General features: G+C 36.6%; 1 protein-coding gene across 1 annotated transcript in view; it reads left to right on the top strand.

The window, feature by feature from the left end:
• The window catches only part of LOC145982504 (uncharacterized), a 29,991-nt gene extending 5,669 nt beyond the window's left edge, over positions 1 to 24,322 (top strand). The window contains exons 2-4 of the mRNA XM_083115963.1: positions 3,017 to 3,177; positions 14,728 to 14,877; positions 22,442 to 24,322. Of these exons, the coding sequence (XP_082972089.1) occupies positions 3,017 to 3,177; positions 14,728 to 14,877; positions 22,442 to 24,322 (2,192 nt within the window). The remainder of the gene's footprint in view (positions 1 to 3,016; positions 3,178 to 14,727; positions 14,878 to 22,441) is intronic.
• Positions 24,323 to 24,651: the final 329 nt, after the last annotated feature.

Here is a 24,651-nt window from a genome sequence, read left to right as displayed (position 1 = left end):
AGAATGTAGTGACGTGATTTGGCTGCTTGTTGCAGTGGTTCTCAACCTTTGTGAGACTACAGATCAGTAAATTTATTTCTCACAAGTCGATGCCCTGAACCCAAAAAATATCACTCATAAATACATTTCTAACTTTTAAAGTTTATATGAAAATTTATATGCACCCGTAATTAATATTAAATATTAATATATCAACTATGGCATAATTATAAAGAGTAATAAATAGTTCAATTATGTGTAGACTTGCGTCAAATATAAAATTAAATTTAAATTAGTCGTCAAGCCCTGGGTGTAATGGATCTTTTGCTGGCACTGGCACTAAAACTGAAGTAGAAGCAAATAAGGAAGGAGCTTTCAGATTGATGTCACGCATGACAAGCGATAGTCTCCTTCAATATAAAGCAAGACATTTACAATGCATGTAAGAGCAACAGACTGAAGTGGCACGATGCTCGCTCTTGAGAGATCAGTATAGTCAGTGCAAGTGACATGTATAGCTCATTGTCGCACTTCAGTTCAAAAGGTTGAATGAATTACTGAGGGTCTGTTTCCAAGTCAGTTAGGGTTAAAATTGTATCTGAACCACTATGCAATATGTGTCCACTGGGATTGGCCAATATCCGTCTCTTGGCTGCTACATCATGTAAATTATTTTAGCTAGTTGTAAAATACGTCACTACAAATCTGTAAACTCATAACAGTAATTTCAAGTGAAATAGGTTAGCTGTAATTGGTAAAAAGCCAAAATTTCCTGGTTTTTTTTCTTAAAAAAAGCCAGCTTTTTATTGGAAAAAAACTGTCCATTCAAAAAAGCCGGCTTTTTTGCAACTCTACTAATTACATACTATAAAACAATTAAAATTTGGACTTAAGGCGAAGAGTGACAGTTGTGCAGCAGGTGTGCATTTATTTCAATATCGTCGGAATGGTCACTGGTAGTAAAAGGAAGCATGACTATACAGGAGAGTATGAATTTTCTCCCCATATTACAAGTGGAAGTTATTTTTCAAGTTTCCATATTAAGCTGGAAACTATGGTTGAAAAAATGTGATTCCCATGCATTCCTTGTGGAGCGAAAAAAAAACTCTATTCAAATGGAGTTTTGATTTGTCCGACGACAAATCAAATATTCCACGCGTCTTCTTTCTGTTAATGTATATTTCTATGCCATTAGAAGTTTGCTATTCCTAAGAGAACAAGTAAAATAATACTGCCATAATACTGTTTTCTCCTCCTACGACAATCCAGCGTGCAGACGTTTCTCTCCCCAGATCACTGTTAGGAAAGGTTGGTGGGGAAGGAGCTATTTAGGGCCCTTCCATCTTGCTGGATACAAACTGTTCCTCCTGCCCTTCTGGGTACTTTTTACCTGTAGCAGAAAATGCTCTTCTTACTGTATTTCCTATCTCATTTTTTCCCAACTTTATCTTTGCGTAGAGAAATAAAAAATTTCAAACTTAATAAAATTAGTACCATTGAAGATATAGATGCTTTGAAACAATTATAATTCAGACTTACGAAGCAATTTTCTTCTGGGTATTTTTTCACCCAGCATGCATCCTTACGTACCACCAGAGGGTTTCAAGTCCTGCAGGGTAAGAAACCAACTTGGAAACAGCACAAATATGTCAATCAAAATTTTGTCAAAAGATGCCTGGAATGTGTGAATGCAGTTGCTAACCACTTTGAATAACTCTTTATGAAACAGGTTAGTACTCGTTATGCAATATAAATATAATTATCTGCATGCTAAAGATATGTGCGTAAAAATAAGCGATATAATACAGATCGAAAATGCCGGCATCTGCACCGTGCTGTCTGTAGTTATGTGCTGTGTTGGCCCTGATCCTAACTGAACACACTGTCGATGGAATTCACCATGAAAATTTGAGCTTGATTCCCTGTCATCAGTTGCATTGTCTATTGTTGACATAGTACGAAACCAACAGAATACTGATGAACAGAAAACCTTCAGTATTTAACACAAGAAGGGAAAAACATAGAGTACTAATTGTGTGAATTCAATTCAATTTTCCTTTATTAAAGGGCGAGGTTCAGCCTGCGGCTGTTCTACCACCTAACCTGGATACATATACATTCTACCTACTAAATGTTTGTATAATAACAAACCAAGAATATAGAGAGAAGCATAAAGAAGACACAAAAATGAGAACAAAGGCTCGTCTACACACTAAAAATAATAATAATAAAAAAAAAGATTGAAAATAAATACACAAATTGATTGACACAATTGTGCTTGATGTGATATGGTTAACAATAATACAAATTAATATTAATGTTATGTGTAAAAACATATAAATGTTCTTAATATGAGAGAAAGGACAAAATATCGTTAAGGGTTGGCAACATGTAAGGGGAAAAGTAAACAAGCAAGATGAAGATGAAAATACTTGTTATTAGGAAGTTGGTTCAGAAATGTGAGCTATTATTCGTGAGTGTTGGAACACAGATATTGTTCATTTAACAATAGAGTTTTTAGTTTGTCTTGGAAGTTGTTGCGATTAGTGAGGGACGTCATGGAAGGAGGAAGTTCATTCCATGCTCTTGCAGCCGAATATGTAAATGATGATTCGAAAAGCACTAGTGTGTGCTTTGGAAGCTCAAGTTTCGATTTTCCCCTTGTTTTGTAATCATGTATTTCTGAATTTTAATTTCTGGAATAAGTTTCTAGGTGTTTTGGTTTGTAAAAGATTATGAATAAAACAACACAGATGTAATTTTCGTCATCTGGTCATGTTCAACATTCTGTTTGTGTTTAGGGTTGTATGTATGTCATAATCTTTATGAATATATGAAAATTATATATGTAATACTAAACAATTGCATTTTTTGAGCTTCCATGTTGTAATGATAATACAACATAACATTGACTTTAGCATCATATGAAGATGTGTATTTACATATAAATCTGTTCCCTGCCAGAAATCACATTTGTCATGTACAGCAGACGTGAAATTTAACTAATCAAATTGATAGTTCTCTTTTTCCTCACCAGATGCTGCTACCTACCATTTTCAGCTGAAAACTAGGGACACTCTTATACCTTTCTTTGGCTCTATTTTCCAACCTGAGGGTGTTTACTATTACTCTTGTATACATGGGCAAGATCACATGAAGAGAGATAAGGAAGTAGCAGTGGACGCACTTCAACACTTGGTGAGTTTTTGCTTCCATTACAGTAATATTCCAGATTCTACAATGTGGCACTTCTGTTGGGTAAACCTATTTCTTGTGTTTCTGTAAAGAATGAGTGTGAAATCATGCAATGACAGTTTAAAAAGTTCTCACAAATTTGACTTCTTTTATGATAAATTTTTGCATTATTTATAATTACTGATTGTCATAATGCATTTTTTCTTACATTTTAAAGTTTGTAATTTAAAACCAAAATTTGAGTATTTTTATATGTGAAATCAGTGGCATATTCTGAAAATTTGACCTGGGTTACTGCAACAATTCTTATTTTTTGTATGTATTTATTTTATATTAATTTGATGTATTAAAAATAAAATACCAATGCATGCATGCAAGAAAACAAGAACAGTCTGACAGCTTCAAATTTCCAAGCATTTCTATATATATATATAAAAAATTGGTATACAGCAAGTAATCCAGTATACTTGCAAGAATACCCCACTGGATGAAACACACCACAGACAAGAAAAAATCATGGAATTTGAATATACAGCCATGTAGGCTGTCTGGAAAAGTCATGGATAATCAAGTTTTTAATTTTTTTTTTTTTAGGTTAGTGTGGTTGTCTTAGTATTGTCACACTTGCCTTCATCTCGGGCACATGTGTACATTTTCCATACACAAGAACCCTTTAGACAGTAGTAACTTATAAGCACTTGCACACCCTGATTTTCATGACGACATTCCTCAGAAACATATGTACTACCTTCTCAACCTTGTGTTCCTGTAAAATGTGCAAGAATTGTTACACAGTTGAAACCATTGCTCTGTGTGTTTTCATAGCAGTGAGTATAATCCTCTGTTGGGTTTTGTGTTTGTCTTTTTATCCGTTTCAATTTATCACCATTCATCGTGATATTCGTAATTAGTCAAAAGTGAATTTGAATTTAAAATTTTGGATGCTTCAGCACTTAGGCTATTTTGCACCCATCACATGATACGGGATTCAGCCCCTTACCTTGACTAAAATAACGTAACTGTAATGTCATGTAATTAAAATATTCTGACCGGTTAAAAGCTGAGGCTGCAAAGGGGCTATCAGAACACACAAGGACAAAAAACAGGACAACACACAGAATTATACGGCCATAGTTCCAGACACCAAGAGCCTTGTTCCAAGAGGTCTCAGGTTCAAAACTTGGTGAAGGCACATATACCCTGTCCCATCTAACTGTGGAGCAAGGCTGCACATAGCGTCAGAGAAGCGAAGGAAATAGAGTGGCCAGAGCGAAGCAGTGCACACTACCGTGAAGGCTGATAACTGCTGTCGCTTTCCCCCACTCCACGCAATTCTGTTCCTCTTACGTGTTCATTAGTGGAGCCATCTCGCGTCACTATTTGTGCAGAGACTTGTTTTCGTTTGCCTGCTTCACAGTTAGCTGGGACAGAGTATAGTGGTTCAGATACAACTTGATACTGTAGGTCCAGCCCTGGTTTGTCTATCTATGCATAAAGTGGACTTAAAATGAAATGCAAAACATGAAAGTCTCTTCATTATGATACAGGTTTCAAATTTGTGAATTGAATTTTTTTATAAGTATGCCCAAAGTAAGTATATAATATAGTTGAGAAAGTAGCGCAGGCTTCCCTCCCGAAGCTGAAAAAAGAGGGTCGTGGGCGGTCCCAACCCTGACGTCTCTCACGGGTCAGAGGTGATGCTGTCGCTGACCTTTCCGCTTGTTATAGGATCTGCATTTGTGTGAGGGAACATGAAAGTGCCTTGTGTTTCCTTTTTCTGTAGCTCTTGTGTGTTAGTGGAGAATTTTTTTCCAACAACAATAACATTTCAGGAAAATGCCATGCAATTGTGCTGTTGCTTTGTGCCCGAACAGCGCAAGAAATACAGTAGGACAGGCACGTATCCAAGCTAAAGTTTTCGGTTTAAACTAGATAAAATGAGGTTTTTGGTTTCTTGTGGTGTTAAATAAGATAACGTGATGATAATTTAAGGAGAGAAATAATTATCAAGGCAAGACGGAAAATGTTCTGTAACCCTGTTATTGATAATAGCACGCATCTAAAGTGGGGTATAGGGGGCTTGACCCCCCCCCCCTCTCTCTCCAGGAAATTTTTCAGTTTACATTAGATAAAATTAGGCTTTCGGCTTTGTCAATAATATGACAATAATTTAAGGAGAGAAATAATTACCGAGAAAAAACTGAGAATGTTCTATAACACTGTTATTGTTACTTGCGCGTATCCAAGATGAGGATCAAGTGGCTCAAGTCCCATCAGGTAATTTTTCAGATTACACTACATAAAATTAGTTTTTTATCTTCTTGAATAATGTGACGATAATTTAAGGAGAGGAAAACTTATGAAAGCAAGATGGAGAATTACCCTGTTGTTGATAATATTGAACATAAACTTTACTTGAGCTTTCAGTGTTGTCGCAGCGAACTTGAGCACTATGTAGAGACTTGTCAGTATTTGGAAGCTGCACAACAAAGGTAGCTCCACACGTAGGGCGATTCGTTGTTTTTTCTAATCTCTGGAAGACGCGAGAGGGAATGTTCTTGAATAAGAGGAGTCGAACTACTGGCAATATCTATGAATCGTTTATCTGCGGAACATTCTAGAATATAATGAGGATATAAATATGCATTAATTAGAACCATTCCTAAATAGATATTCTTTGACCGGACCTTGGATCCAATGAGAAAAATGGCGTTGTCTGTGACGTCATTTCCTTTTAAGCGTTCAATTCAAGGACTTGTTCATGATTTATTTGATTGTGTACAAGGCGCTTTACTTCAGTCTCCAATACGAAATCATAAAAACTTCTGGTGACTTGATTTCAAAAAATGTGTACGAGATTACGAGTGGTGTTCCCAGGATTTTCGAAAGGGAGAGTGGTTATGCATACTATTTTTGGTGGGTGGTCAGTCCTCATTTTGCCATCTTTTCCTGTCTTTGACGTTCAAATGGGGCTATGACCCCACCAACCCTCCCTTGGGCACATCACTGGAGATAAATAAGTAATCATATTTGGAGACGAAACATTAGATGTGTTGGGAACGGAAGGGTTTTCACTGTGCATTAATTGTTTTGTGATCCACCTGTATTCGAGAAGACTTCCTTTGTTTCGTGCCGATGTGTGAGAAGATTGTGGAAGCTGTGACAGACAATTTTGAACACTTGCAAGTGCTTGGGCCTGAATATGAACAATATGGTGGGTTTCTGCTTTTATAAGAGCTGCAAACGTGGGAGGACAAGACACATTAGTAGTGTTCAGGCTCGAATCGGAGAGAAATATTCGAGAACTGTCTGTGTCCAGTTCGCAGCCCACAGTTTGAATCTCGCGTTGTCGAGTGGATTGTCCATCTTGTGTATGTGTAACAGCTTCGTAAAAGCACTTCTGGTACACAGATGGTTTGATCCTTATCAGAAGAAATTGACAAACACACATACTGAGATGGTTCCTGAGTTATAGCATGGAAACAGAGGAGTCGAGTGGTAAAAAAATGTCCCGATTTCACGTTCTGATTAAAGTGAGAGCCTTAAACAGTGGCGATGATTTAGGAGATAGTTGCTCCCAATTTTCTTGCCTCCATACTGTGTCCTCTTAATGCTAAACCTTGTCTACCAAGAGAAAGTAAACTTTCCTTGCAAACCCCCCACGTTTTAGAACCCAATTGCCACCACTGACCTTAAACATACAATACCCCTTAAAAAATGGTGTTCACCCACCTCCCCGAAAGTAATTCCTGGATATGTGCCTGGGTGTAATCTATTTTTCATTCCTAAAGGATCCGATTACGTGCAAGATGTGGGTTTCAAAGTGAAGAGGTTAGATCGTGTTAACACCAAAACAGCGACAGTGTGCTCATCGCATTTTCTGGATGCCGATTACGAACGGAACTTAAAAGTAGAACTGCTGAGTATTATTACCTTTAGACCGCAGCTTAATAGAAACGCTGTACCATGTTTAAATTTGCGTGGTTGTGTGGTGAATTGTTGTAGTGTTCAACAGCCAAATGACAATTAATTCGAGTGGAGGTGCCAATAAACGTCAGATTCGAAAGCGAACAGTGGAAAGACTTGAGGAGTTGTCTCCTCGAGAAAGAATTTGCATGGCACATAATTCAGAGACTTTGAGTACTGGAAATATACCCAATATACCCAATCTCAAACAAGATAGTGTGTTGGAAACTGAAAAAGAAATTAAAATGTGCTGAAGAACAAATAAAGAAACTGCAGACACTACAGGATGAAAGTCCTAAAAAAGCAACTTTTGGCTTATAAAACATGAAGTTATAATGTCTCGGCCCCAGTGATTTATCCAACAACTTCACCCTAACGCCCCACACAGTGTTTTAAAAAGGACAACTTTGTGGTCATTTTGGCTCTAAGTATAACTTTTCATCCCCATAAACACAAATTTACACCACTCAAATAGAAAATTCTGAACAAACCTCTGCTCCACCTCCGAGCCGGCTTTCCCGCTTTTCATTACATGTAATTCTATTGATAGTTAACTTTCAGCGACACAGTTTACTAGATATAGTCTGCTCTATACATATGCCTTTAATTATACACACACGCCAGAACATTCATTCGATTTTTAAAACAAATTTATTTCCGAAAACACGGAAGAAGTGTGAATTCCTATGCCGTTGCTGGTGCTCGTCTTTGACATGTCCCATGGCTGAAGTCATCCGTGGAGGTTTACGAATTGTTCCGAACGCCAGACTGCACCTCTCTGAGTATGCTTTCAAGCTATTGTATTACATGAACCTTATTGATCGAAACACAAGATATTAGGGTGGAAAGGTGAGAGGGACCTTTAACCTTTCTCAAAAATTTTGAATTTTTTCTTTGCCAGCGCAATAATGGTCAAGAAAACACTAGGTAACCTATCTACACTATTCCCATGAAAACATAGAGGCGTTCGTGCCTTTTGCTGGCATTGTTTCAGTTGCTTACATGCCTCTGAACTGACTGCTCCCCCTTTAGCTGCACTCAGTACCATATGAGGGAACATTTCGTACCTTAAGTCATAAGTTCATAACACACCAGCCATGAGTTTGGCGGAAATAAGAAGAATTAAATGACGGTATGTTGTTTGGAATGCAAATTACTTGCATGCAGAAACCATTGCAGTACCCATACAAAATGTCAGAGTTGTCAAAATATCTATAGTGAAAAGTGACAACATTTTGTTCCTTTTATTTGAGTCAGTAAGTCATTTTTTACGTATATCTCGCAAAAGTAGGATAAACATATTGAGATTTGAACAAAGTTCATTTCCTTTCCAAAAATCTACTACACGTAGGCTACATCGCAGTCGGTGGGAGACTGTATGAGAGCTGCATTCTTTAACCTAGAACTGTCCTAAAACGGCTGCATTGCAACTGTACCAGATTACAGCTTCATGCCACTTCTTCCTGCCTGTATATGTGTGTCGCTCTCCGGCCACTAGTGCTGCATACTAGCATCATTGGAGTTTTTTTCCAGGATGCCCCTCGTATATGAACTTTCAGAAGCTGTTATTAACAGAGTGTTCCTGTTTTAATGTTTGGTTAGGTAAATGCAATTCTATAAATTTCTTGCATTACATTTCAAATACCTACATACCCTTTTCGTCAGCAATAATGGTATAACTGCATGTTGTCATTTTCACAGTACTTCACTTGGATATACTGTACTGAAGCAGAAATCCCATTGATAATGTAAGGAAATGTGACACTTTATTTTGTACAATTCAATTGTTTCATTTATATGCAAGAGTTAAGTTGTTTGCTTTACAAAGAAGAGAGAAGTAGCTTTATGCATCAAAAAATGAGTCCGCACTCATGGTTCTTGCAAGCAGAGGGTTCCAAATCTCAGTGGAAATATCAACATATAATACCGAGAATGGATAAGGAGACTGACAAATTACAAAATGTATTTCTTAATCAATCACTCTTCACTCTAATCTCATTTAGTCTTAACTTAAAAAATAATCAAGTATTTTATTTTAAACTTACTGGGTATGATAAAATTCCGTAATCCTTCCCTAGCTTGTGAATTGTAATAATTTTTCCAAATTCACAATTTTGCAGTTTGAATTCAAATCATAGAGAAATTGTCAATTTCATAGAATATAATATAACTCCATTAAGCCTTGTTTCCATGATTATGAAAAACTAAATATGCTGACCAAGGCAGTAATTTATTTTATTATAAAACATAAACTAACGTAACGTTTCAACCTTCTAGCAAGGTCTTCTTCAGACTCTGTATCAAGTACAAAAGTAACCAGATACAACAAGAAGGGTAATATATATACACAAACATTACTCCCTCCAGACTATTTAGAAAGTTGTTAGGAACTTTCTAGCAGATGACTTTCACTTTCCAACTTTACTTTCACCTAAAAGGCTAAACACAATTACTTCCATATAGAATGTGGTTGGACTTTTTAATCTCACGCTCTTTTCCCTTCATTTTTCTTCCTTCTCCTCTCCTCTTTTTCTCTTGTCCTTTCCACTCTTTCCAACATCTTCTTCCATTCTTTGTTTAACTTCAGTCCCCCATTCCAGTTCATTGTGTCTTCTTCGCCTTTCTTCTCTATTTCCTTGGCTTCCTTCCATTTTCTCACTAGCATTCTCTTCTCCCTTCCTATCTGCTTAGCCTCATCCCACTCTATGTCATGTCCTGTTTCTCTCGTGTGTTTAAATATTGCATTTCTCTCTCTCTTAAGTCGTACATCATCCCTATGTTGTTTCAACCTGTCTTTCAGCCTTTTTTTTCGTTTCTCCTATGTACACACTCTGACATTCTTTACATTTTACTTCGTAGATAATCCCTTCTTCTTCCTCTTCTCTGTTTTCCTTTTTCTTGTTAGCATTCCTCGCTATTCCTAAGATGCTTCTCCCTCCCTTCCCTCCCTTCCAACTTTCTAAATAGTCTGGAGGGAGTAATGTTTGTGTATATATATTACCCTTCTTGTTGTATCTGGTTACTTTTGTACTTGATACAGAGTCTGAAGAAGACCTTGCTAGAAGGTTGAAACGTTACGTTAGTTTATGTTTTATAATAAAATAAATTACTGCCTTGGTCAGCATATTTAGTTTTTCATAATATAATATAGGTACTTAATAAATCCATACCTGGATCTGTAAGAGTTTATTTCCATTTGCAAAAACATCAATTTAGTTTAGTTTGTAATTGTCAGGGAAAATGTAAAATTTGTCCTGGAAAACCTGGAAAAGTCAAGGAATTTCATTTCTGCTTGTTTGTAGCCACCCTGATGATGAAATATCTAACCTAACCTAGCCTAACCTTTCCTACGTGAAAGTATAATAAAGAAAACATACAAAGGATCAGTCCTGATTTTCATATGTCGAGAAAGTCTGAAGTACATTGAGTTCAGGCTGTTAGTAGTGGAACAAATGTTTGAGAAACTTGAACTACCTGAATGTCAGGATTAGTGGTGGAAAATAAACGTATAAAGGGTGCAGCAAAGTTCATAGCACAATTTGAAATTGCATTTATATATGGCAAAAAGTATTTTTATTGAGCGACCTTAGTACTTAATTGTACAGAAAGGAATACCATTTACTAATTAATGTTTGAATATGACCCCTGGCAAATGAGTACCATGGCATGCAACACATTGTTCCATGTGGCGTTGCTCACCATCCATTGCTACTTCTGACATGTTCTTGGCATGCATTCATGTTTCATGCAGTCCTTGAGTGTGCAAGGACATGTTTGCAATATTTCTTACTTAAGAAAACCATATAAGAAAAATTACGAGGGCAAATCTGGTTGGCCAAGCAGGCCACAGGATGTCACCATAATAGGAAATCACTTTCTGTGGAATGGTCTGTCCAAGCTGTGTTTACTGTGGTGTCATCCTGTCATCACAGACATGGTGGATATCCACATTGAGCCATCCAAATTGGGGAAGAATTAATTTCCTTAGCATTGTTAGATAATTACACTCTGTAATGAAAAAATAGCATTACTGTATTCTTATTACAAATGTTAAAATAGTTTGCATTCGCTTCTACTTATCTTTCCTACAAACATATTACAATGGTGTGTTTTACTCACTATCTATTCAAATAAAAATATATAAATAACTTACGTGAGTGAGTAGGAATGTTTCAGAACGACGTTTCAGAAGTCTATACTACTTCCTTCATCAGGTAATAAAAAACTTTAGGTGCCAAACATGGTACAGCGTTGTTAAATCGTAAGTTGAGGATTCAGGTTGAGGATAGAAAAGGTAAAAAACAAGGTCCATGTGTTCTACCCAACACAGACGGAAGTCACTAGGGGACTGTAATAGGTCTTCGATTTTTATTTGTTTTAGTTGTGGTTTTTGTTTTTAACATAGGGAATTTTTAACCAGCGAAGACTTCCATCGGAGTTTTTATGCGGTCACCGTAAGTTTTTTACCTTTTCTATCTTCAACTTACGATTTAACAATGCGGTACCATGTTTTTTTATTTTATTACCTGATGAAGGAAGTAGTATAGACTTCCGAAACGTCGTTCTGAAACATTCCTACTCACTCATGTAAGTTATTTATATATTTTTTATTTTATCTTTCCTACACAACTTGAAATCCATTGATTGAAGCATTTGTATGTAATCAGAATGTCATGGAGTGTTATTCTTTTGTTTGTCTAGTGATAGGAATTTCTGCTCGAGGGCTTTACAATCAACTGACACAGTCCTATTGGCGAGGATTCTAAATACTCTTGTTACTAGTGGAGCTCATGATGTGTTATATTTTGCAAACTGTGTTTGTTATTGACAGTTTGTCTATGTTATCATTATTTGAGAGTACATATTCTGATTGTTAGAAGTGCATTTAGCACAGGTTTTCTAGAAAAAATCATTGGTAGAAAGTGTGACATTTCCCCACATAAGCAATGTGCATAAATCTACACAGTAGCTGTTGCCTGAAAAGCAAGAAAAACGTTAAAAATCATCACTGAGAAGTCACTGTGGCAGAAAGAAACATACATCTCCTCAAGTGGATCCTAAGATAAAACACATGGCACAAAGAAACTAGGTCACATCAAATTGCTATTAGACTTCAAAATGAGGTAGGATCTATCCTTAGTCATACTAGTGTAATGTCCCGAATAAAAGAACATGGCGTTGCTAAAAAAGTTTCATATAAAAATCCCAGATGCATGAAAGAAAAACAGCCATGGAGTGTCAGACGTTATGGTTTATGGAATGGTACAGACTGTGAACCTGTGGTATTTTCAAACAAAAATTATTTTATCTGCTGGGGAAAAGAGCTAAATGAAATTGTGGATGTGGAACGGAGGAGAACTTCAAAATCTTACATTTCAGAAACTTAAAAGTTTTGTGGCAGCGTTATGAAATGGGTGTGCTTTTCTGCAAAAGGCATTGGCAGGATGAATATCTGTACAAGAGCATTTTTGTGGGAAGAATTTGGATTACCTTATTTATTTAGATTATATTGCACCCTGTCACTGTGCACAGCTTGTGAATAACTGGTTTTGTGATACCAATATTTAGACATTTGTGGCCACCCAACTCTCCAGACATGAACCCCATAGAGAACTTAGAGGGCTTTTATGTGCAAAAGACTAGGTAACCAGACCTACAAACACCATCTCATGGAAGCAATTGAACAGGTTTTGTTTCATGAAATTAACATCGCTTATTGTCAAAATGTCGCTCGTACCATGCGTTGAAGGTTGAAAGCACTTAGGAAGACCAGGGGTCTCCACACTTGATACTAGTCTGTGTATTTACATACTATAATTACAAATTGGCATTTCATGATACATAAAACCCTTGATCAGTCTATGTACTTGGAAAATTGTTTTTATTCGTATACTTAACTGTGGCTTAAATAATATACAGGGTGTTAATTTTAACTTGACATATCAATACATACTCTTCGCGTGAGTTCTGGAAACATGATTTACATCCCCTACCCCTTCACTTTTCTGGCACAGGCACAGTTCGTTATTTTGTTTCCCTCATATCCTTGGCATCTGCATTAATCCAGCAGATGTATTTCCACTTTGTTCGTTGCATGCTGCCCCCTCCCCCTATCCCCTCCGCACTCTTCTTTTGGTACTTCTTCCACTCTTCAATGACACCATCGACAGCAATGAAATTTACCTCTGCACATGCCATTCTTTGTATTTTCGTGGGGTCCTGTTACTGTTTTTCCATGCACGACATTTACGTGTTTCAATAATTATTATTTATTTTGACTCTGCGAATCCCAAAATGAAACAAAATTCGGGGGTTCCTATTTGAAAAACACAACGTGCCCCCCCTGCCCCCAGGGGGCCCTGTGCGGGGGCTCATTTGTATGCCATTAACTCCCCCCCCCCCCCGACAAGGATCATGGTTTGTTTGGACCAAATTTTCCTCACATGCATATCACTCCCGCTATTTTCATATGTCAAGTTAAAATTAACACTCTGTATATTGAACAGATATAGTATAGTATTTAACAGTTAATGAAATGAATCATCAAGTTGAATGTAGTCAATAAAACAACTGAGAATGTAGGAGTGAAATGCTGAAAACTAAAAATAATGAAGTGATGGTATTTTTTCTTTACAAAGTATATTACTCTTGAGTCAAAGTATGCCTTTATGAAAGCACAAGTATGCTGCATTGCATTGTTCCATGTGGGCACCCTTACTGCACAGAGTTACAACACACAACAAGTGAAGCATAGTCTGATGCAAATATCAATTCATGCACGGTATAAGGACACTGTTGCCAGCATCATCGTCATTGCCTTTTCATTTACCACCGTAAATGCTGCCACACATTATATTTTTTAGATAAATGTTCGTATTCATTTTCAACAATGTTGAGTAAAGTTTATTTATTTGATTGCCATTCAAACTCAAAGGGCTTAAGCCCGGCTTAACCATGGCGGAGTGGTTAGAATACCCTGCTGCAGTGCCCGATATCCTGGGTTAGAATCCTGGTATGGCATGGATGTTCTTTGTGAGTGTCCTTTCATCAATTTCATCATCATCACTCATCCTTATCTTCGAACTGCCGGCCACATGGCAGAGTGGTTAGCACATCGCACTACGACGCCCGGGGTTCAAATACCAGCATGGGCATGGATGATTGTGAGTGTCCATTCATCAATTTTATCATATCATCACTCATCCCCATCTTCGCAAATTAGCCAAAAGTGGCACAAGAAGTAAAGTAAAATAAAGCAAATTAATTTTCTTCGAATAAAATTACATTTTAGGGTAAAACTGTCATTGTTCTGTTAAATTATTGTTTGTAATGAAATGTTACAAGTGTTATTAGCCAATTAGGGGATTTAGCATTTATATTTTAGTTAAAGGATTATAAAATGAGGTGAGGAGTTAGTACAAAATTCCTAGACAATGTGGAAGATCAATGAGTGTGGTTTGGCAAAGGAAGTGGGGGTGCTGCATATGAACACAGAAATGAATAAATATGTTTATCAATATTATTATAATATTTTGCTACCATTAACACAGATCCATACAAAAGTGTTTTTGTTTTTTTTTGTTTCAGGCAGAAGCAACCGGGGAAAAACAGGGAAGAAGATCTAAGGCAAGCAAACGGATTGGATGCAAAGCAAAAATGGTTGTAAAACGTGTAAGGGTGTTCCCAGAGTACACAATAACAGCAGAAGAGTATGAGCGGAATAAATTGAAACTTAAGGTAGAAATATACAGTATTGTCTCGACGTAGAAATTAGTAAATGTTTTAACCATAGTTTACCTGAGGGAGGACTGCGTTGGTGATAGGGGCTGCTAGGCCCACTACCTCTTTTTTTTTCCACCTGTGAATATTTTTATAAAAAATTGAAAATGAAATTACATTGTTCCTTAAGGTCTTCCCAATGTTACTTTTGTTCATAAAAATCATAAAGGTAATGCACATAGGAGCTGATGTGATGGGCCTATCAGTCCCCCACTCCCTCCTTTGGATTTGTTCCAACATGACACTCATACCCATAACTGTGTACAATTTGTTGATAATTATTATAAAAACTATTTAAATGCATGTATATAAACAAAAAACATTTATACTCATCACTGGTCTGCATGGGTAAAATTGTTTTTCAAATTGTGGGTGTTTTATATGTATTTGAACTCGCTGATTCTGAAAATGACAGTGGTTTCCCTTATCACGTAAGATTTTCTAACAATTCAATATTTATGAACCTAGGTACTCTAAGCTACGTTTTTCTGAAGTTCAGACGTTGGTCGCTAGATGTCTAGGCTTACATTGACAGCAATTTTTACACGACCCTGAAGATAGTTTAAAAAAATCTTTCACAAATTTATCTGCTAAAAGCAGTATTATATAACTTGTTTAAATGTTTCAAATTTCCTGTTACTTGATGCTTAAAGTTAATTGTCATAATAACAACGCTCCAGCGAACGATGTTATTGTAGTTAATTTATAAAACTTTCATTACCCGTTTTCGTTCATGAAAGCCCGTAATGCCATATAACGAACAACATGGCATTTCCTGGGTATTGTAACAGTCCAGACGTGTTTTGCTACATTTGTGGTGAATTTGTTTCTAAAAGACAAAGACAGAACATTACAGATTTTGTAAAGAAAGCTTATTACGCATACTTTCATATCAAACTTGGTGATCAAGATAAATCATGGGGGCCTCCCTGATGGTGCAGTGGTAGCGTCGTCGCCTTGTAATCAAGTAGTCCTGGGTTCGATACCCGGTGGAGGCACATAGTGGTTCGGATTCCACTTTAAACTGTAGGTCCAGTCCCGATTAGCATACTGTGCATAAAGTTGACTTAAAACATCAACTCAATTATCACTTCAAAAGATAAATCATGGGCTCCACATAAAGTATGCCGCTCCTGTGTGGAATATCTCTGAAACTGGACTAAGAAGAAATTGGAAGCTATGCCTTTTGGAGTTCCCATGGTATAGAGAACCTAAAAATCATAGTAACGATTGCTACTTCTGTTCGTGTAAAGTTATAGGACATAGTGCTAAAAGTAAGAAGCAAATATTTTATCCAAAGATTCAGTCAGCTATCAGACCTGTGTTGCTAGTGATTCTATTTCAGAAAATGACAACATAGATGTAAGTGAAAAGGAAGATGACATTTATGAACTCCCGAGAGGCTCTTGTGACCCAAAACATTTCACACAAGGTGAACTAAATTATTTAGTTCGAGCTTTGAGGCTAACTAAGGAGTCTGTCTAATTACTTCGTTCTAGGCTGCAGGAAAAGAACCTTCTGGCCTCTGGCACAACGTTTGCCTGGTACAGACATAGAGAAAAACAGTTTGTGTCCTACTTTTTCGAGGAAGAATCCCTTGTGTATTGTTGTACCTATCTGGTTTAATGAACAAGTTAAGTTTTCCTTACGTGTCAACTGATTGAAGACTGTTCATCGACTCGTCGAAAACAAGTTTGAAATGTGTTTTGTTGCACAATTGAAATAAGATTCCGTCCGTTCCTATTACACATTCTGTTTCACTAAAAGAAACGTACGAAAATTTGAAAATGATTCTGGTTAAAATTGAATGTTTGGAGCATGGATGGGTAGTGTGTGGTGATCTGAAGGTTTTGGACATCATACTTGGATAACAATCTGGATATACAAAAATGCCATGTTTTATGTGTGAGTGGGACAGTAGAGCAAGAAATGAAAATTGGGTAAGAAGACTGTGACCGCTACGTCAGTCGTGAAATCCAGGATCATACAAAAGTTTATTAAATCACGTAAAGGTTATACTTTCCCCTCTTCACATTAAATTAGGGTTAAGGAAACAGTTTGTAAAGGCACTTGACAAGGAGGGACAATTTTTCAAATTTATTTGCAATAAATTCCCATCGCTAACATTTGGGAAGATAAAGGAAGGTGTTTTTGTAGGACCCCAAATCAGAAAGCTAATAAAGGATGGAGCCTTCGAAGCAACAATGACTCAAGCTGAGAAAGAAGCTTCGATAGCATTTAGGAGTGTGGTAGAAAATTTTCTGGGAAACAAAAAGAGCTTAGACTATGAATAAATTATTAAAAATATGTTGGAAAAATGTCATACCGTCTGTTGTAACATGAACCTGAAATTGTACTTTTTACATTTGCACCTTGATTACTTTCCAGAAAACCTAGGACAAGTGAGTAAGGAACAAGGAGAAAGGTTCCACCAAGATATGAAAGAGATGGAACAAAGATACCAGGGACGTTGGAGTGTAAATATGATAGCAGATTACTGTTGGACATTAAATAGAGAAACGTTAGATGAAGAGCACAAGAAACTTACCAAAGCTTACAGAATGAAGCGCATGAAAAAGAACTAGAAACATGAATCAAATGATAATTTTTTTTTTCTTGCATTTGACTACACACTTCTAGTGTTTTTAAAGGTTTATTTTGTGTTTGCATATGAAAATAAATATTAATATTTAGTTTAGTAAGCTCTTTTTTTTTCTTAAAAAAATCTGATAATGGGTCATATATTACATAATGTCAGTTCACATTTATAAATTTTCCCCACCAATTTGTAAAAAAATCTTACGTGATGGAAGAAAACTGTTATTATTTTTTAAATCAGCATGTCTCAAATAGTAAAAATCACGTATCAAACCAAAAACAATTCAAAGTTGATGTTAATATGCAGGCCAGTTATTTGAGATATCATGCTGCAAGTTTAGCGAATAATAATACATATGTGTGTGACATTCGTGTAACAATTGGTTCTTATTTTTTGTTCATGATGGTAATTTATTTAATTATTATATAACTGCACCTATATAAACAAAGGAAAAAGTGATTCAAAAACCAAATGATATCTTGATTTTTAATGATAAAAAATGGACTTCTGAGTCTCTCTCAGGTAAGTAAATTCCTTGTACAGCATGGGTAAGCTAGGTTTAAGTGCACAACAAGGAGGAGAAGCATGTCGTACCAAGCTAAAATAAGTTGAAGCACTTAGTTTAAAACTGTATGACGCCCACCAACCTCCCTTGGGCATGTCACTGGTACTTGCCAGTTTTACAAGCACAGGTATAACTTTCATGAATCCATGCTTATGGTACAATGTTCAGCCATTGTCATATATAATAGAAGGCAAATTTCCGACCTCCATGGGCCTATGATGCAAGGGGTCCTGGGTTTGAATCCCAGTTGTCCCTTCATCATCATCACTCATCCTCATCATTGCAATTAGCCCACAAAAATCAAATAATAGGCAACTTGCCCATCAACATCTTTATTTATTTATTTTGTTTTCTGAAATGTGAGTTTCAAATATTGAGACTGAAAGCACAAATAAGTAAAGGACAGTGTCTGATCCACTACAATGCAATTGCACTCCCTAAAATCAAATACATAACAAAGAAGAAAGAATGAAAATTGTGATCAACAATTACAAATACTGTTATCTCTGTGACTGACTGTACATTTGCTCCTTCTTGTACTTGAGTCGTTCAAAAATGATTGGCACTACAATCTCTTTCTTCACACTAACAATTTGCTTTAAACAAAGTGAGTACATGTTACATTAGGGTCATTCCACACCATTTCAACGAGGTCATGACACCCACCAACTCCAATTTCGATGAAATTTGGTATACACCCTTCCTTTATGGTTGAAAGAAACCCCCTAAATTTCTTTCACTCTATCTCAAACTGTTTTCATTTTACAGCACTTTGAAATGTCATCAAATCAGTGTTGTCTGTCACTCTTGAGACCCTCGACACAAGAATACCTTTGCTTATATTTTATTTATTTTCTCCTTATCCAATCATCATATCTCTCTGAAATTTTGCACAAATTTCAATGAAATAATGAGGATTTCAGAAAAAAATACATCAGCACTCAAAAAAGTTTACAAATGCCTATAAAAAGACTAATAATGGATTTGTAGCCTAATTCTTGTGGTGGAAAAACTAGGTTACGAAAATCTGAATTTTCATCATGTGGGTATGATGGAACCAAAAGCTTTTGATGTTGAAAATCATTGCAAAGACATGCTCTTTCTGTACAGAATTTTTTTTTTTTTATTCTTCCTAACAAAAATTTTGTTTTTTGGAAATTGCCTAAAATTTCAGGGTCAATCCGTACCAAATGGTCCAGCAGCAGTGGTTGCTCGACCATTTTTAAAATTTTTCATTTGTTTGTCATCGTAACCCCTGTACAAGGGTAGTTCAAAACAGGCATTATTTTTCTAAAACTAGACTTAGTTTGAAAATGGTGGCCATTTTTGTTTCGGTAGTTCAAAACGGGCATTATTTTTCTAAAACTAGACTTAGTTTGAAAATGGCGGCCATTTTTGTTTCATGACTTGCAGCATTTTTGGTCTATGCAGACAGTTGCGATAATTATGATAACTCAGCTAAGAAAATTTATAGAAATCTGGGGTAAAAAACATTGTTTTCAGTACATTTCGGGCTACATTTTATGTTCCGTATCTTTTTTCACCACATCTAATGCAAATTGTTGAAATTTAGGGTCAAAACTGACTGATATTCTATTTTGCAGGGAAGTCAGTGTATAGGATATATTTTTTTTAGTAGCTAAGCAATGAAATATCAGAGCTATAATTTTTTTTAGAGGAAACATGTACATCCAAAGTTTCAGCAGAAAATATTTGAGCTCTGTTACTGGTTTCCGCATTGAGTTAAAGCTCTTTGAAAATGCTCATTTTTCTCAAAATTTGGGTCCCAAATATATGTCTGGTTGGAAAGGTCTTCCCGATGGCATAGTGGTTACGTCGACATTTTGTAATCAAGGGGTCCCGGGTGCAATACCCAGTGGAGGCACATACTGGTTCGAATCCCAACTGTAGGTCCAGTCTCGATTAGCCTACCGTGTGTAAAGTTGACTTAAAACTGAAATCAAACCAATATCTGGTTGGGACTCGAATAAAATTTGATATTTACTGCACAAAGAGGTACCTGTAAAAAATTTTGAGATTGATATTACATGATAACAAAGTTACAACAGGGGGAAGTTTCTCAAAAACAGACTAATTTACGTTATTAGTTACAATTATAATAATTTACTTTCAATGAACTATCATGCATTTACAATTATTGTACGTATTAATTAATTGCAATATACGAATGGCTAGTAAGCCCATTAGTAGCTATTATCAAATATAAGGTATGTACGGCTGTGTGTCAAATATTTTCTGCTGAAACTTTGGATGTACATGTATCCTCTAAAAAAAATAGAATAGCTCTGATATTTCATTGCTTACCTACTAAAAAATATCCTATACATTGATTTCCCTTCAAAATTGAATATCAGTCAGTTTTGACCCAAAAATTTCAGCCATTTGCATTAGATGAGGTGAAAAAAGATACAGAACATAAAATGTAGCCTGAAATGTACTGAAAACAATGATTTTTACCCCAGGTTTCTATAATTTTTCTTAGCTGAGGTATCATAATTATCGCAACTGTCTGCATAGGCAAAAAATGCTGCAAGTCATGAAACAAAAATAACCGCCATTTTCAAACTAAGTCCAGTTTTAGAAAAATAATGCCTGTTTTGAACTACCCTTGTACAGGGGTTACAAACAAATGAAAAATTTTAAAAATGGTCGAGCAACCAGTGCTAGACCATTTGGTACAGATTGACCTTGAAATTATAGGCAATTTCCAAAAAACATAAAATTTTCATTAGAAGGAATAAAACAACCAAATATTTTATTTTTTGTAGAGAAAGAGCTTGTCTTTGCAATGATTATCATCATCAAAAGTTTTTGGTTCCATCATACCCACATGATGAAAATTCAGGTTTTTGTAACGTAGTTTTCCCACCACTAATATTAGGCTACAAATCCATTATTAGTCTTTTTATTAGTCTTTTGGTTGATGCATAAGCTTGTAGCATTTGTGTGTGGCATGGCAACACTGCGGTGTTAGGAGTTTGTTTATTGTTTTTACGTTCATCAATTGGAGTGGCATTGTTATGCTTGTGAATACGCATAGACTTTTGCAGGTTTGAAGGAAGACTGTTATTTGTGGGCTAAAGAACAATAAGTATCAAGTGGAAAAAAGCGAATACTTCCAACATATTCTTCTGTCTGGGTTTAACAGAGGATTAAATGCAGCGGATGCAGCTAAAAACATTTGTGCTTTGTACAGGGAGAATGCCAAGAGTAAAGCTCAAAGCAGGGAAAGAAAATGTTTTTGTCATTTCCAAGAGAGCAATCAATTTTGGCTTTAGTGACTCTCCATGTTCAGGAAGACCATTGGGCTTTAATTAAGGCCGTTTAAACTATTTAATCAACGATGATCCACGTCAGTCAAGTCGAGAATTAGCAAATGTGACATTTCAATCATCGTGTGACATTTGCATTCCACTGGTAAGGTTCAGAATACCGCAAGCTTTAAGGGAAAACAACACAAATCAGTGAGTAGGCCAGGAACGCTGCATCAAGTGCTGCTACAACACGATAATACACTCACTCTGCTAACATGACAAAAGTTGCTATCGAAGAGCTTTGTTATTCCACATTCTTCTTACTTCCTCGATCTTGCACCCTCCGATTTCCACCTTTTCAGATTTCAGCACCAATCTTCAAGGAAACTCGTTTGGTAACAAAAATGCTCTTCAAACTTGGCTTGACGACGTCTTTGAACCTAAATCAGCTGATTTCCTCATGCGTCGAATCAAAAAATTATCCCAGCGCTGGTAGACAGTAACACACAATGAAGGAAAATACAATACTGATTAATTTTTCTTTTGTTCATCTCAAATGATTATGAAGTGAAAGACTTTTGCCATGGTGAAAAGAACTTATGCATCAACCAAATACATCTGTAATATTTGAGCAATTCCAGAGGTAACAGAGTGACACTTTAGAAGCATTTTATTTTCCTATTTTATTTCTTTGAATGTGATTCATGAACATACAATGAAAATAATATAATCCAGGAAATATTGAAGTAGTAGTCTTTCATCTTGCAAAAAAAAAAAAAAAAAAAATCAAGGTAAACAATCTGACCAAATTGGCAACCTATGAATCTGAATTTTCTGAATCACATTTGGTGGAATAGTACTTAATTTTTTAGAAACAAATTTTAGAATTTAGAAGCACGTGTATTGTATATTTGCAATCTAAAGGTGTTCTCCTTTTAAACAATGTACAGCACATTGATCTTCCCACACGTAAAATTTTGACCCTTCAAGGTTGACAGTTTTCTAGAATTTTTCATTCACATTTCTAATTTTGAGAAGTTGTATATGAAAATGTCCTGACTATTTTTACTTGATTCTCCACAGGTTGTTAAGGAATTCAAAGAAGATCTGAAGACTAAGGATTTGTTGAGTTTCCCAAGATTTTACATTTGGTTATCAAAACCAGAAGAGCATTCACACCCGACCAGCATAGCAGAGCAAGGAGCGAGATTGCACCCAAAGCTAGTGAGTGAAATACATAGTCTTGTCGAGAAGAATGTACGTTCTGCTGATGTAATTCGGTACCATTTGGAACTAGTGGTTGAAAATATGTTTGCCAACAGCGAGACGAAGCCGGAATTAACCAACACGTGCTTCTACCCGGCAACGGACACAATCTACAGGCACATATATGGGTTTCTTGGCAGAAAGAATAGAAACAAAATCGATCAGACTGCAGTTCGGATGGCAATCAAGAAATGGAAATCCACATCTCCTGATGATTTTGTCTTGTTCCGTCCCTACTCTAACCCAGTTAAAGATGAGGGGAGGTGTACGTTTCTCTTCTGTCACCAGACAATATGGCAGCAACAAGTGTTGTCTCGTTACGGTGATCACATCTGTTTCCTTGACTCCATATCAACACCAGCCATACAGTTATACTTCATTACTGTGAAAACTAATGTTGACTACTGCGTGGTTGGTAGCTTCGCATTAGAGAGCAAATCTAAGGATAGCATAGTGGAGGCACTGACGATATTCTCCACGTGGAATCCTCAGTGGGAACCAAGGTACTTTATGACTCAGCGCTCGAGCTCGGAAATAACAGCTGTTGAATCTGTGTTTCAGGGGTGCCGGGTGCACATAGGAGCGTTCCACAGAGAAAAAGCTTGGCAAGAGTGGTTGGAGAAGATTGGTATTCTGGAATCTACCAGCGAGGAATTGAGATACCTTTGGCAGTGCATAGCCCTTTCTTCCAGCGAAGAAGAATTTCAAGCCAACCTTGACAGGCTGTACGATGACTCAAGTTGGAAGAGCAACAAAAAGGTCCATGATCATTTCCGAAATCGATGGCTGCGAATCGCTTGGCGATGGATCGATGCATTTTGCCACCCAGATTATCTTTTTTATGTCAAAATGAACAATGGTATCGATGCACAAAATCATCTTTTGACACATTCATTTTTGCACGACCATCTCGACAAATCTGTGAGCGAAGTCTTGACGGTCATTGTTGAGCAGTTCGTACCAGAGTCGCTCCGTCAGTATGCCACTCTGAATGGACGGTTGGGTTCGGAGTTTAGAGTGGACTATGCAACTGTGCCTCCGTTCTTAGCGAATCGTCCTTATCACTTCATTAAGCATATGCTGGAGAGGATATCAGTTGCAGAATCTTTCATGGGGAAAGTGTCTCATGTCTCCGATGGAGTGTTCTGTGTTGAAAGTGAAGTTGGCAACGAGGATCCGTGCATCGTCACCTTCGACCCAGTGAAGTGTACATGCAGTGACTTTGCGATCTGGATGTATCCTTGTCAACACTTCTGTGTCGTGTTCCTGTTTGTGTCGGGCTGGCCTTTTGAACAGCTACCGGAAAGTTACAGGGAGAGTGTTTTTCTGATGGTAGATGTTGAAACTGAAGCTTTTGCTACAGAAAACAACGTAGCGAAAGACAATGAAGATGGCAATGAGTTCGATGCAGTGGGTTTGACACCTCAATGTGAATTGACTTCTGGCGGTGTGGAAGAGTTCACAGTTTCAAATGAAGTGGTGAAAAAACAGATACACGTGCAAGAAAAACTGGAGAAAGCTATTGAATTGACCAACTTGTGTATGAGTGTTGACATGTTAACGGAATTTGAGGATGTGTTGCAGCAGTGGAATAGTAAATTAATATCAGCTTGTAAAGTTAATGTATCTGTTAAAGGCATGGGGAAGAGGAAACTCCCTGCTATTCACACAGGTCAAAAAATAGCAAAAACATCTTAAAATAAACTACTGAAGCATCATTTTTCATATTAATCTGTGCTTTTCTTTAGGGATCCCGCACTTGAATAATCTTTATTTTTTTAAAAAAAAACTATAAATGTTAGATGGATTATTAAATAATAGGAATTTTTTTACTTTTCTTTCACCTGACCTTTACATATTCAGTTTCTCAACTATGGTATTGCATGTCTGTGGAAACAGACAAAATATTTGCTTGTGATGCATTGTGGCCCTTTATGAGTGTTGACCTCTACCACAAGAAGTGCCATCTCAGTCACAGGATCTCAACACGAGGTCCTTACCTAGGCATGGATGTTTATTTGTGAATC

This window comes from Lepisma saccharinum, unplaced genomic scaffold (assembly GCF_977018435.1).
Source record: "Lepisma saccharinum unplaced genomic scaffold, izLepSacc3.1 HAP1_SCAFFOLD_200, whole genome shotgun sequence".
NCBI lineage: Eukaryota > Metazoa > Arthropoda > Insecta > Zygentoma > Lepismatidae > Lepisma > Lepisma saccharinum.
The sequence above is the reverse complement of the archived record's forward strand: the minus strand, read 5'-3'. Positions and strand labels throughout refer to the sequence as shown.